Source organism: Camelina sativa, chromosome 5, assembly GCF_000633955.1.
Source record: "Camelina sativa cultivar DH55 chromosome 5, Cs, whole genome shotgun sequence".
NCBI lineage: Eukaryota > Viridiplantae > Streptophyta > Magnoliopsida > Brassicales > Brassicaceae > Camelina > Camelina sativa.
Genome location: NC_025689.1, coordinates 190,306 through 203,515, shown reverse-complemented (window position 1 = coordinate 203,515; position 13,210 = coordinate 190,306). Strand labels below are relative to the sequence as shown.

General features: G+C 40.2%; 2 protein-coding genes and 1 long non-coding RNA gene across 3 annotated transcripts in view; all 3 read left to right on the top strand.

Moving 5' to 3' along the window:
• LOC104784520 lies at positions 8,346 to 9,275 on the top strand. Its single transcript, XR_767254.2, has 2 exons — positions 8,346 to 8,456; positions 8,974 to 9,275. It is a non-coding gene; the product is annotated as an uncharacterized LOC104784520 (long non-coding RNA).
• On the top strand, positions 11,018 to 11,910 carry LOC104784519 (translocator protein homolog). Its single transcript, XM_010509553.2, has one exon. It carries the CDS (start codon positions 11,138 to 11,140, stop codon positions 11,726 to 11,728), a length of 591 nt encoding a protein of 196 aa, XP_010507855.1. The 5' UTR covers positions 11,018 to 11,137; the 3' UTR covers positions 11,729 to 11,910.
• The window catches only part of LOC104784516 (REF/SRPP-like protein At2g47780), a 5,689-nt gene continuing 4,930 nt past the window's right edge, over positions 12,452 to 13,210 (top strand). The window contains exons 1-2 of the mRNA XM_010509551.2: positions 12,452 to 12,867; positions 12,963 to 13,210. Of these exons, the coding sequence (XP_010507853.1) occupies positions 12,544 to 12,867; positions 12,963 to 13,210 (572 nt within the window). The 5' untranslated portion in view covers positions 12,452 to 12,543. The remainder of the gene's footprint in view (positions 12,868 to 12,962) is intronic.

Genomic DNA, 13,210 nt, shown 5'->3' with positions numbered 1-13,210 from the left:
GAATACTGTCTTGGCTCAGAGAATTCAGCAGTTCTCCATGACGCTAATTGGTAGATTGATGAATCCGGCTTGTCAAAACATGGATTCTCTGATTGCTAACTTTCCAAAAATATTGAAATTAGAGGAGAAGGTTGTGGGAGCAGATCTTGGACAAGGAGTCTTTCAGTTCAATTTCGAAGATGAAGAGGATATTCTGTCTGTGCTTCAGAATGGACCATACCATTTTGATAATTGGATGGTTTCCCTTGTTCGATGGGAGCCTTTTATCTCCTCCACCTACCCTTCAGCGATAAACTTTTGGGTTAAAGTGTCAGGGATTCCAATGCATTTGTGGGAAGTGGCAACTTTAGAGGCTATTGGGAAGAAGATTGGGATGATGCAAGAGGTGGATGAGGAGACGGGGAGCCTTTGTGTTACGGTAAATGGGTTTAATCCCTTGATCTTCAGAATGGTGGTTCCTTTCGCTTCTGGTGATGAGATAGTGGTGTTTTTGGAGTATGAAAAACTTACAAGGGTTTGTGATCACTGCTCAAGGATTACGCATGACTCAAAGGTTTGTCCCGAGTTGCTTAAGGTTGGGTCAGTTCAAGGTCCTTCGGAGAAGATGGATAATAGGGGTGGTCCAAGGCATCTTCCTGCGGTCAAACAAGAGCAACAACATAACACTGGAGGTTGGGAGAAACCGAGGAAACATGCCAAGAGGTCCCTAGATTTTCAGTCTTTGTATTCTGGGGAACAAGGTTATTTCCCGCAGCAACGAGTTGGTGGTAGTGGTTCAAACGGTCCGAGACAATATGTGCGTCAATATGGTCAGGCTTGGGGTCAAAGGAGCACTTACGGAGAGGTTGCAATGAGCGATCAGGGATCTCACCGTGGATTTCACAGGGGCAGTGGGGAGTCATCGGGTAAGAATTCTGGGGTTCAGTTAAACAGAAAGAATGTTGGGCCGGCCTGGCCCAAGCCTTTGTTCAAGGTGAAGCAGGCTTCGATTGTGCAACAGGATTCTACAAGCCTTGACTTAGCTTCCGGTAATCATGTCTCGCAAGGGGGAAGGATTCAGGTGGAAAGTGACCCTTTGGGGAATGTGGGGGCGTCGTTGGAGATGGACTTTGAGGTTGATAAAGATGATCTTCTGGAGGATGGTGAGTTGGGTGATTCTGCTAAGGGTAGTCACAAGGGTGATATTCTCCAGGATGCGGCAGGATTTTCAGTCCAGGGAGCTGAGACACACTCTAGTCACGATCCTAGTCAAGGAGATCAGGGGTCGGAGCTACAGGTTAAGCCTGGAAGTGGTTCACAAGGTAAAAGTCTTAATTCAGTTTCGATGGATTTAGCTGTGGGGGTTGTTAATAGTGCCTTGGCAGTTTGTATGATTAGTGAATCAGGTGGTACTAAAGGGAGGATTTTACAACCTCTCGGTAGAAAGAGCAGTAGTCATTCTTACGGTAGTAAGTATGCGATTAGACCTAGGCTAGCACCTGTGGTTTTGGCTTCTCCAGGAAAACGTTTAATGGCTAAGGCTTTGTCTAAACCTGCAGGGGATGGACACAAACAGAAGCAGATGGGGAAACAGGGTAATACTAAAGTGGATGGCAAACCTACGGATGGGGGTCATCCAAGTAAGAAAGGGATGGGGGCTCTCCCGAAACCGCCGGCTCGAACGTGAAGATCTTGAGTTGGAACTGTCAGGGCATTGGGGTGGATCTGACAGAAGGATATTTGGGAGATTTCTGGAAACAGCACAAGCCAGACATTTTATTTTTATCAGAAACTAAAAAATGTTTTTCTTATTTACAAAAATTCCAAAAGAAGTTTGGTTATAATAATTTGTATTCTGTTGACCCATTTGGTTCAAGGGGTGGGTTAGCTTTATTTTTCAAAGATNGAGGAAACATGCCAAGAGGTCCCTAGATTTTCAGTCTTTGTATTCTGGGGAACAAGGTTATTTCCCGCAGCAACGAGTTGGTGGTAGTGGTTCAAACGGTCCGAGACAATATGTGCGTCAATATGGTCAGGCTTGGGGTCAAAGGAGCACTTACGGAGAGGTTGCAATGAGCGATCAGGGATCTCACCGTGGATTTCACAGGGGCAGTGGGGAGTCATCGGGTAAGAATTCTGGGGTTCAGTTAAACAGAAAGAATGTTGGGCCGGCCTGGCCCAAGCCTTTGTTCAAGGTGAAGCAGGCTTCGATTGTGCAACAGGATTCTACAAGCCTTGACTTAGCTTCCGGTAATCATGTCTCGCAAGGGGGAAGGATTCAGGTGGAAAGTGACCCTTTGGGGAATGTGGGGGCGTCGTTGGAGATGGACTTTGAGGTTGATAAAGATGATCTTCTGGAGGATGGTGAGTTGGGTGATTCTGCTAAGGGTAGTCACAAGGGTGATATTCTCCAGGATGCGGCAGGATTTTCAGTCCAGGGAGCTGAGACACACTCTAGTCACGATCCTAGTCAAGGAGATCAGGGGTCGGAGCTACAGGTTAAGCCTGGAAGTGGTTCACAAGGTAAAAGTCTTAATTCAGTTTCGATGGATTTAGCTGTGGGGGTTGTTAATAGTGCCTTGGCAGTTTGTATGATTAGTGAATCAGGTGGTACTAAAGGGAGGATTTTACAACCTCTCGGTAGAAAGAGCAGTAGTCATTCTTACGGTAGTAAGTATGCGATTAGACCTAGGCTAGCACCTGTGGTTTTGGCTTCTCCAGGAAAACGTTTAATGGCTAAGGCTTTGTCTAAACCTGCAGGGGATGGACACAAACAGAAGCAGATGGGGAAACAGGGTAATACTAAAGTGGATGGCAAACCTACGGATGGGGGTCATCCAAGTAAGAAAGGGATGGGGGCTCTCCCGAAACCGCCGGCTCGAACGTGAAGATCTTGAGTTGGAACTGTCAGGGCATTGGGGTGGATCTGACAGAAGGATATTTGGGAGATTTCTGGAAACAGCACAAGCCAGACATTTTATTTTTATCAGAAACTAAAAAATGTTTTTCTTATTTACAAAAATTCCAAAAGAAGTTTGGTTATAATAATTTGTATTCTGTTGACCCATTTGGTTCAAGGGGTGGGTTAGCTTTATTTTTCAAAGATGAAATAAAACTATCTATTTTATATGAGAGTGATCGCATAATTGATGCACAAGCTTGTTTAAATGGATATTGGCTCTTTTCGAATTGATCCTTGGTTCATGATTGGAGATTTTAATGAATTGGTTGGAAATCATGAGAAAAGGGGTGGTGCTTTGCGCCCAATCTCATCCTTTGTGCTGTTTAACTCAATGATTAATCATTGTGGTATGCTGGAATTTCCGTGTTATGGGGAACAATTGTCGTGGCGAGGTAATCATTGTAATAATCAGGTGGTTCGGTGTCGTCGAGATCGCGCATTAGGAAATGAGGATTGGCATAGTTTCTTCCCTAACTCGAAGGTCGACTATTTGGAGATGGTTGGGTCTGAGCATTGTCCTATTCTGGCAACCTGTCTTAGAACTGTTTTACGACAGAATAGACAGTTTCGTTTTGATAAACGTTGGTTAGGGAAGGATGGTTTACTAGGAGCGGTAGAGTCAAGGTGGGCACGCACGAATAATTTCCGGGTACCGGCTTTTGTGGATAAGATTAGAAATTGCAGAAATTCAATTTCATGGTGGCGAAAAAATAATGTGACGTCTGGTCCATCTCTTATTTCTTCCCTTAAGAGTGCTTTGCAGGAGGCTAAGATGGATGATTCGTTCTCTCAAGAAGAAATAAGGGAAGTTGAGAGAAAGCTAAAAGAGGCTTATAGGGATGAGGAAGTTTATTGGCAACAAAAGAGTAGGAATTCTGGTTACGGGTGGGAGACAAGAATACAAAATATTTTCATGCATCGACGAAACAGAGGAGGGTAAGGAATAAGATTATTGGCTTATTTGGTCCGGACAAGGTATGGGATGAGACGGCCTTGGGAATGGAGAGGATTGCTTCTAATTATTTTGAGGAGCTTTTTAAAAGATCTGATATAAGCGGTGTTTCAGCTATATTACAGGAAATTTCCCCGATCATTACGGATAGTATGAATCGAAGTTTAACTAGGGAAATCACGGAGTCGGAGGTTCGGAAGGCATTGTTTGCTATGCATCCAGAGAAATCTCCAAGTCCTGACGGAATGACGGCCTTTTTCTTCCAACGATTCTGGCCTTCTTTGAAAGGGGATCTGGTGATATTGGTTAAAGAATTTTTTCGAACAGGTGGCTTTGTTCCTCGTCTGAATGAGACTAATATTTGTCTCATCCCTAAGGTGGATCAACCAAAACGTATGACGGAATTTCGGCCGATTAGTCTATGTAATGTGAGTTATAAGATTATCTCAAAAGTGTTGTGTTTTCGGCTTAAGCGGTTCTTACCGTCTTTGGTTTCAGAAACACAATCGGTCTCGGGACGATTGATTACGGATAACATTTTAGTGGCACAGGAAATGTTCCATGGATTAAATACTAATGAGCGATGTAAGTCGGATTTTCTGGCTTTTAAAACGGATATGAGCAAAGCCTACGACCGTGTTGAATGGGAGTTTCTGGAAGCGGTTATGGTTAAGTTAGGATTTGATAGTCAGTGGATTTCTTGGATAATGTGGTGCGTTTCTTCGGTATCATATCAGGTTCTTCTCAATGGTCAACCTCGGGGTTCCATTTTGCCAAAGAGGGGGTTACGACAGGGTGATCCTCTCTCTCCCTATTTGTTCATTCTTTGTACAGAGGTTCTAATAGCTAATATTAAAAAGGCGGAACGTGAAAACAAACTTACCGGCATATCGATTGCTCGAGATTGTCCGTCAATCTCGCATTTATTGTTTGCTGATGATAGTCTGTTCTTCTGTAAAGCAGAGGAGTCTGAATGTAAAGTGGTAATGGATATTATAGGTAATTACGGAAAAGCGTCGGGCCAAGAGGTGAATTTAGAGAAATCTTCTATTATGTTTGGTAAGAAGGTTCCGCCGGAAGTACGATGTCGGCTAAAATCAGTAATTGGTATCTCTAGGGAGGGAGGTATGGGTTCTTATTTGGGGATTCCTGAAAATCTCCAAGGTTCGAGGACTAATGTATTCAATTACGTTAATGAACGCCTGGATGAGCGGGTTAATGGTTGGTCAGCGAAGATTCTGTCTAAAGGGGGTAAAGAGGTTATGATTAAGTCGGTGGCACTAGCTCTACAAACTCATGTTATGTCGTGCTTTAAATTGCCACAGGCAATAACGTCTAAACTTACGGGAGCCATTTCACGATTCTGGTGGAAGTCTAATGATAAGGCTAGAGGCATGCATTGGATAGCTTGGGATAAAATGTGTGAGGATAAATGCGATGAGGGTTTGGGGTTTCGTGCTTTGGAAGAGTTTAATGATGCAATGTTGGCTAAGCAGTATTGGCGATTGATTCATTATCCGAATTCTCTAATGGCTCGGGTGTTGCGTGGCCGATACTTCCGGAGAAAACATCCATTACGGGTAACTAAACCATACTCTCCATCCTTTGCGTGGAGGAGTATTTTTTCTGTTAAGGGACTAGTGGAACGCGGGGCACGCTGGATAGTAGGTTCGGGCGGTGACATCTCTGTATGGCCGGATCCTTGGATTCCGGATCGCCAGCCACGACCAGCAAATGGTAGAGGGAGATCCCTACATCCTAATCGGAAGGTCAACCATTTGATTAATCCACATACGCTGGATTGGCATTTGGCCATTTTAGAGGAGTATATGGACCCTGCAGATATTCCGCTTATACAAAGCTTGGTGATTAGCAAGACATTACGTTCGGATAGATTGATTTGGCATTATACCAAGTCCGGTAAATATTCTGTGAAATCTGGATATAGGCTAGCTCGGGAATTACAGAAGGAGGTCGAAATCGGGCCAACGTGTACAGTGTTACGGGCACAAGCTTGGAAACTTGACGTCCATCAAAGGTTCAACATTTTTTCTGGCAGGTGGCGTCTGGTAGTCTTCCTGTCAAGGAACGGATCGCTTATCGGGGGATACGGTGTGATGTTATGTGTCAACGGTGCGGTTCGGCGGTGGAATCTATTAATCATGCTCTTTTTGAGTGTCAACGTTCCCGTCTGGTTTGGGAGTTATTGCCGATTCATACACTCTCGACTGGATTTCCTTATGGATCAGTGTACTCAAATTTAGACTTCTTATATTCTAAGGTCTTTTCCAGTTTAGAGGGATCAAGTATTGGATATTTGTTGCCTTGGATACTTTGGATAATTTGGAAAGATAGGAATAAAAAGGTGTTTCAAGGAGTTGAGGCTGAGCCAATGGATATTATAAATCAGGCGTCAAACGACAAACTATTGTGGGAGGAGGCAAAGTCCTTTACTGTGAATCTATTGCCTCCTCAGCTACCCCCGGAGGATAGAGTTACCTCTGTGTGCTGTAAGGTTGATGGTTCCTAGAAAAGCTCGAATCCTTTAGAGGGACTGGGTTGGTGGTATGGTACCCACGATGACAGGACGCTACTTTTGGGTGCTCGCAGTCTTCGGCGTAGTCCTTCTTCTCTTCATTCGGAGTTTAATGCTTTGCTTTGGGCTATGGAGTCTCTTCGGGCGGCTGGGATAGATTGTCAGAGTTTTGAGTCAGATAGCGCAGATTTGGTGGCGATGGTGCAGGCTCCGGATGACTGGCCAGCTTTTTCACATCTATTGGAGGATTTTCTCTCTCTCAGATCATCTTTCCCTTCCTTCTCTCTGATTAAGATCCCGCGATTGTCAAACGTCCGTGCAGATCGTCTAGCTCGTTCCTCTAGATCTTTGGTTTCTGAAGTCGCATTTGTAAACTCGTTCGCTCCAGTTTGGGCAACCAATCTTGGAGTTTCTTTTTAATTTATTTTAATGTTTGGTTGAAAAAAAAAAAAAAATTTGCTAATGCCATCTTTTTTTTACAGAGGAGCACTGAAATCTATGTTATAAGTATCGACCCAAAACTAGTCTTGGTTAGTTTTTATTCTTATATCATTTTTTTTATTGAATCAGGGTGTTCGAAATGTAGGTGTCGCTAACTGCAACAACAGTACAAAGTCAATAAGGAACGATGGAGGAATAATAAGTGTACATATTTTTATTGTTGCGCTAAAAAACTTTGTATTAAAACATGGTCAAATTTTATTACTTTGATGCTTCTATGTTATATTTTAGTTGGACAAAAGTTATTATCATGCTTTTTTTTTTTTTTTTTGAAGGAATTACCAAAACTAACAATTCTCATAATTCACATAAACTATATATATTACCGTGAAAAAATTATAACAATAAAAAATGCTAATTTGATGAAACTTGACAAAAACCTATCTTGATTTTGGTATTCGTCCCATATAGGATGACTTAAGTGGGATTGTTATTCTTTTTTAAACACCTTTTAATGTGTACCACATAGCAAATATATAACGAGACTATACATATACCACGGGTTATATTATTTCAAATAAATCTTATAATTGTAATAGTATAATTAAAAACCTGTAAAATCTTATTACATTTAATTTAATAATAAAAATGTCCTGTGGATTAAATTCTATAAGTAAACCTTAGAAAATAATTGAATAAATTAATTATTAACTAATTTCATAATTTAGCTTCTTATTTATTTTTATATTTTTGTTAACAAAAGATCAGCTCGTATGAGCCAATTTTTATTATATTATTCAACATAAAAAAAAACACAATCAAGTGGTAAACCACGGGTCAAAACTTAGATAACATTGTAGCACCTATATTAAAAATCAAAGAAACTTAACCATTTTATTTAAAATCATTTATGAACATTAAAATCGTCCTATAAATTCAATAAATATTTATAGGTATACAATCTAAAATTTAATAAAACAACAACAAAATAACAAACAAATACTCCTCCGTTTCAAAATATAGGATGTTTTAAGCAAATCACGCAGATTAGAAGTCTTTACTTTTAACAAGTTCAACCAATCAGAAACAATACTGCATAATATAAAATACTAAACTAATCTAAAAGTTACATATTTTAAATATTAAAAAAATAAAAATATAGTCTCGCGGTGTACCGCGGGTTAAAACCTAGTTTACTTATTAAAAAAAACAACAACTAATTTTACCACTTTTATAGGATTATTTTATGGACTACATTTATTTATTTTTATTTTTAGAAAATTGACCCTTTCTTCTATTATATAATTGGTGTAGCAATTTTTTACTTTAAAAAAAAACTATTTTTAACATTTGTGTAGGATTATTTTATAGAATACATTTATTTCTTTCTATTTCTAGAAATAAACCATTTCTTCTATATATACTTGATAACTGTGTTATATACATTCTCATAAAAAAAAAAAAAAGAAGAAAAAAATATAAATCAAAAGTAAACAGAAAAAAGAAAAGGATGAACAAAAGAACAAGTAGTGCGTATGTCACTGGTTTCATCACTCGTGTGATGATTTTGTTGTTGATTTTTACAGGTATGTATACATTATGACATATGAAATATTGTCCATATATTATTTGTGTTTGAATATATAAGATATAACTATTGCATATTTATTTACGGGAGGTGATGACAATTTCCCCAAATGATCGGATCTGATTGTATACTAAGCGATTATTATTTCCTTTCGACAGAAGGAAATCAAGCCAATGTTCTGATCACAAAAAAAAAACAGTTGTATATTTAGTTATTTGCTAATATCTTTAAACATATTTAACATGCATGATTTCATTAGCTGATTGTGTATATGCCAGACATATAATAATGTCATTTATTGCTTAAGTTTGCACTTGAAAACTTTATTTTACAAGAAAAGATGTATTTTCTAAATATTGTAAATGATATTTAATTTTTAAAAGTAGAAACTGAGCAAACCCAAACCATATATTTTTGAATTTTAAATATACAATTTAAGTTTGTTCTAGTAATATATTACAAAAACAGAAATATGCCTTTTAACAAAAAAATATGTTGTGTTTTCTTTCTTTAAGGAATATCAATTGGAGACCAATGTGCCATGAGAACTACACACAGAGTGTCGCCTGAGATTTGTAATAAACCTATAGGCGCTAAATTATGTCAGCGAGCTTGCCAGCACGGATTGGTTCAGAATTCTAGATTCGGCACATGTATGACTACACCGAAAGGAAAAGTTTGCACATGTCACGACTGCGTACTTCCATAATCAAAAGATTTTATATGTGCACATTTTATATTAGTTTACTGTAAAATAATTATATGTCTAAATTATTTCAATCACAATTAAAGTAAATAAATGATTGATTTTGTTTAAGTGTAATACTACTATGGTGGCCTTTCTTCTGAAAGATACTACTATGAGGACCTCATATACTTATTGAATTATCTGAATTATGTCAATATGTATTGTCTTTAGTTGATTTTAAATTCATTAGCTGATTGTGAATACCAAATGCACAACAAAGCTACCATTCACTTTAACTCTTTTTAAAAGCATGCATTTTATTAAACAAAACAAAATCTTCTACATTCCCTTTTCTTCTTTCTTCCATTAATTTCCTCTTTTCATCTAAAAATGAACAGGTTGTTTAGTAGAGATATGAGTATTCGTTCGTTTGTTTATTGATACATGTATTACAGAATAAAGTCGACGCTACTGAAATTCATATATTCTTAGTTTTGTAAATTTTTAGTCTCTTACAATTTTTTAACATATCCGGTTTTCCTGTTTTTGATCTATTGAATAACTAGGCGTGCCATTTTCTTTTTGTGTGGCTAATGTTTTCAACTCTCAAATGTGTGTAGATTTTATTTTTTGATTTTTCTTCAGAATGTTCGATTAGATGTTGAAACGAAATGGATGATGTTGTATTTTGGCAGTGCTTATGTTATGTTCTTATAAGTGTGGTATCGAAATTCAGAGGATCTCTGATTTACAATCAACCATTTCAACGATTATTATTATTAGTTTGAGAGAACAAACGACACAAGAGGTTTTAACAAATTATTTCTTATCATAATATTGTAGAAGTATTTTTATACATGTTGGTGCAGGATTCAGCACCCCCGACATACCGAGCTAAACCGGAAATATTATTTGATCATTTAACCGGGAATCCGGTTAAGCATCCGATTATGTATCTCAAGTTCAATTCGGGAGAGGAAGGCCTAACTTGGAGAAGAAGAAACGATTTCCACTTCGAACGACGGCCGACTCAAGGAATAAAGCAACTTTCCTTATTTCAGTTCATCTTATAAGGAAAGTGAATATGTTATGCACATCTATCTACATGTATAAATAAGGAGAGATTTCTCCATTGTAACGCCATCCATCATTGAGTACAATTATTCAGTTCTCTCCTTGTTCTTAACAAAAAACCCTAACTTGCCGAGATCAAATTCCTTTTCTTTAAAATCCAAGGTTTAGATCGGTTTTCTAGAGAGATAGCTTCTTTGAATTTGTTTTCCCTTCAAACATATTCATTGTGGAAACCTAGTTTCTACAATTGGCGTCGTCTGTGGGGATGCAAATCGTCTCTAAAAGTTACTCTCTAAAGAAATCCTGTCGAAAAGTTCTCGGAAAAGCCTACGAGAATGTCTTCATTCGTCAACGAAGTCTCCGCGGCAAACCGCACTGCCTTCGTCGTGTCTGACGGCACGTTCTAGACAACAATGCAACACAAAGCGGTGCTCCAGCCAAGCAGGTGACTGCCGTTTATGTTCGTCGGTCCACCGACACAGCAATCAATCCAACCGATACTGCTCCGAACTCCCAGTTGGCGTCAGATCTGAGGGAGAAACCAGCCAAGAAGTAGGACGAACTCTCGAAGAGCCAGTCGACCTCGATCCGTGATCGTCCCAAAATTGTGTTATGCAAATTCATCAGACATGGTGCTTATATGAACTAAGCACGTGTCCACACTTTTTCATAAACTCGGATTCATATAATCGCATACGAAAAAACAATTAATTGGGCGTTCCACGTCTACACATTTTCATCAACTACTCGGCTTGTTTTGTCCCCACGTGTCTCTCTCCATGCTTCTTTAAAACGATCACCTCCTGATTATTCTCTTATTGACTAAGCTTCTTCCCTCTCATTAACTTTCTGAAATCTCAATCTCACTTAATCAACTCTTGTTTCTTTCGGTTCTGTTTTTGTGTGGACGTTCTCTAATGGATTCTCAGGACATCAGGTACCGTGGCGGAGACGACAGAGATGCCGCAACCACGGCTATGGCCGAGACGGATAGAAAACACGCTGACGACAACAAAGGAAAACTCGATCAAAAGAGGGCCATGGCGAAACGCGGTCTTAGGTCTCTGACCGTAGCGGTTGCGGCTCCTGTCCTCGTGACGCTCTTCGCCACGTATTTCCTCGGCACAAGCGACGGCTACGGGAACCGTGCTCGGTCCTCGTCTTGGATCCCACCTCTATGGCTCCTACACACCACGTGTCTCGCGTCGAGCGGTCTCATGGGTTTGGCTGCGTGGCTCGTATGGGTTGACGGTGGTTTTCACAAGAAGCCTAATGCTTTGTATCTTTACTTGGCTCAGTTTTTGCTTTGTTTGGTTTGGGATCCGGTTACGTTTCGGCTCGGGTCGGGAATAGCGGGGCTTCCGGTGTGGTTGGGTCAGTCTGCGGCGTTATTCGGATGTTACAGGGCGTTTAGTGAGATAAGCCCGGTCGCTGGTAATCTGGTAAAACCGTGTTTGGCTTGGGCTGCGTTTGTAGCCGCTGTTAATGTAAAGCTTGCAATCGCGTAAACGTCACTTTGTTTGTTTGTAGAGAGAGAGAGGGAGTCATGTAAGCGTGTTTTTATGAGTGTTGTGTTTTTCTTTTTGTGTGTGATATATATAATACATAAAAGATGTCTTGCGATCCAATGTTCTGCTCATTGTGGAGTAACAGACATGAACTTGATATACTAAAAGAAATAAATACTATATATTAGTTCATTCCTCTTTTGCTTAGAAGTTAGAACCATACAGACAAACTAAACGACCAAAGCACCTACTGTATCTAGTTATTTTATCATGTTCATGTTTGTTACTCCGCAGTCCGCAATGATTGTTAATGGGCCGTTGACAGTGTGTACCTTCTTTCCAAAACAATTTTTAAGGGCTTTTTCAGTTAGTGGTAACACAAATATTAGGCCCAATAAACTTTAAAGACGTGATGATGTGATTGTGACCGTGATGTAAAGTAGAAATAAAAAATTGTAGATGATATTAGATAGCGAACGAGAGGTGCTTCGGCTTTTGATTTTAGTATTAACCTCGAGCCTCGTGCCAACGGAATGGCCGTGCCTATCGTGCAACAGTCTCCAACCCATGCCCTTACACGTGTCGTAAACGATCCATTAGAAATATGACATCTGTCACAACGACAGCTGTTCTAGCGGTCACTCGTCTGTCTCACAACCCAATCCCTTTGCTTTTCAACAAAGCCTAAAGAGAAAAGAAGAGACATGCCACGTGGGCTTTTAAACCAGTTACAGTAGTCAACAAAGCCTAAATACAGTAGTCTTTTTAAAGACAAGAGAGAGGCTCTTCTGTAACGGCTCCACGTTTTGACTACAATGGCGGAAGATGAAATCGTAGTCGAAGAAGAGCAATCACCGGAGGAGGTAATAGCTCTACCATCTGATTTGCCTTCTTCTTCACCGTCGTTTGTGGTGGAAGAAGACGATGACATGAAGCTCAAGCACTTGGAATTCATCCAAGTCGCGGCGGTCTACTTCGCAGTCTGTTTCTCGACGCTCTACGAGTTCGCTAAAGACAACGCTGGTCCCCTCAAACTCGGTGTAGAGAACATCGAAGCTTCCGTCCAGACCGTGCTCTCGCCATTATACGACAAATTCCACGACGTTCCTCTCAAGCTTCTCCTCTTCGTCGATCGTAAGGTAAATTATTAGATCAGTGAGATTCTTCCATTCCCGCCCTTTCCTAGGGAGGGTTTCAACTGATGATAAGTACGTGAGTTTGCTTTGCTTTTCAGGTGGATGATGTGTTCTTCGATGTTGAGCCATACGTTCCTTCCTTGGTGAAGCAAGCTTCAAGCCAAGCGCTAACGGTGGCCTCGGAGGTGCAACGCGCAGGCGTCGTGGACACAACCAAGAACATCGCGAGGAGCGTCCGGGAGAAGTACGAGCCAGTGGCGGAACATTACGCAGTGACGCTGTGGCGCTTGCTGAATCAAGTGCCGTTGTTCCCGGAAATTGCTCAGCTAGTGATCCCCACGGCGTT

Coding starts and splice junctions, on each gene's coding strand:
- LOC104784519 (XM_010509553.2), top strand. CDS start 11,138: ATGGATTCTCAGGACATCAGGTACCGTGGCGGAGACGACAGAGATGCC.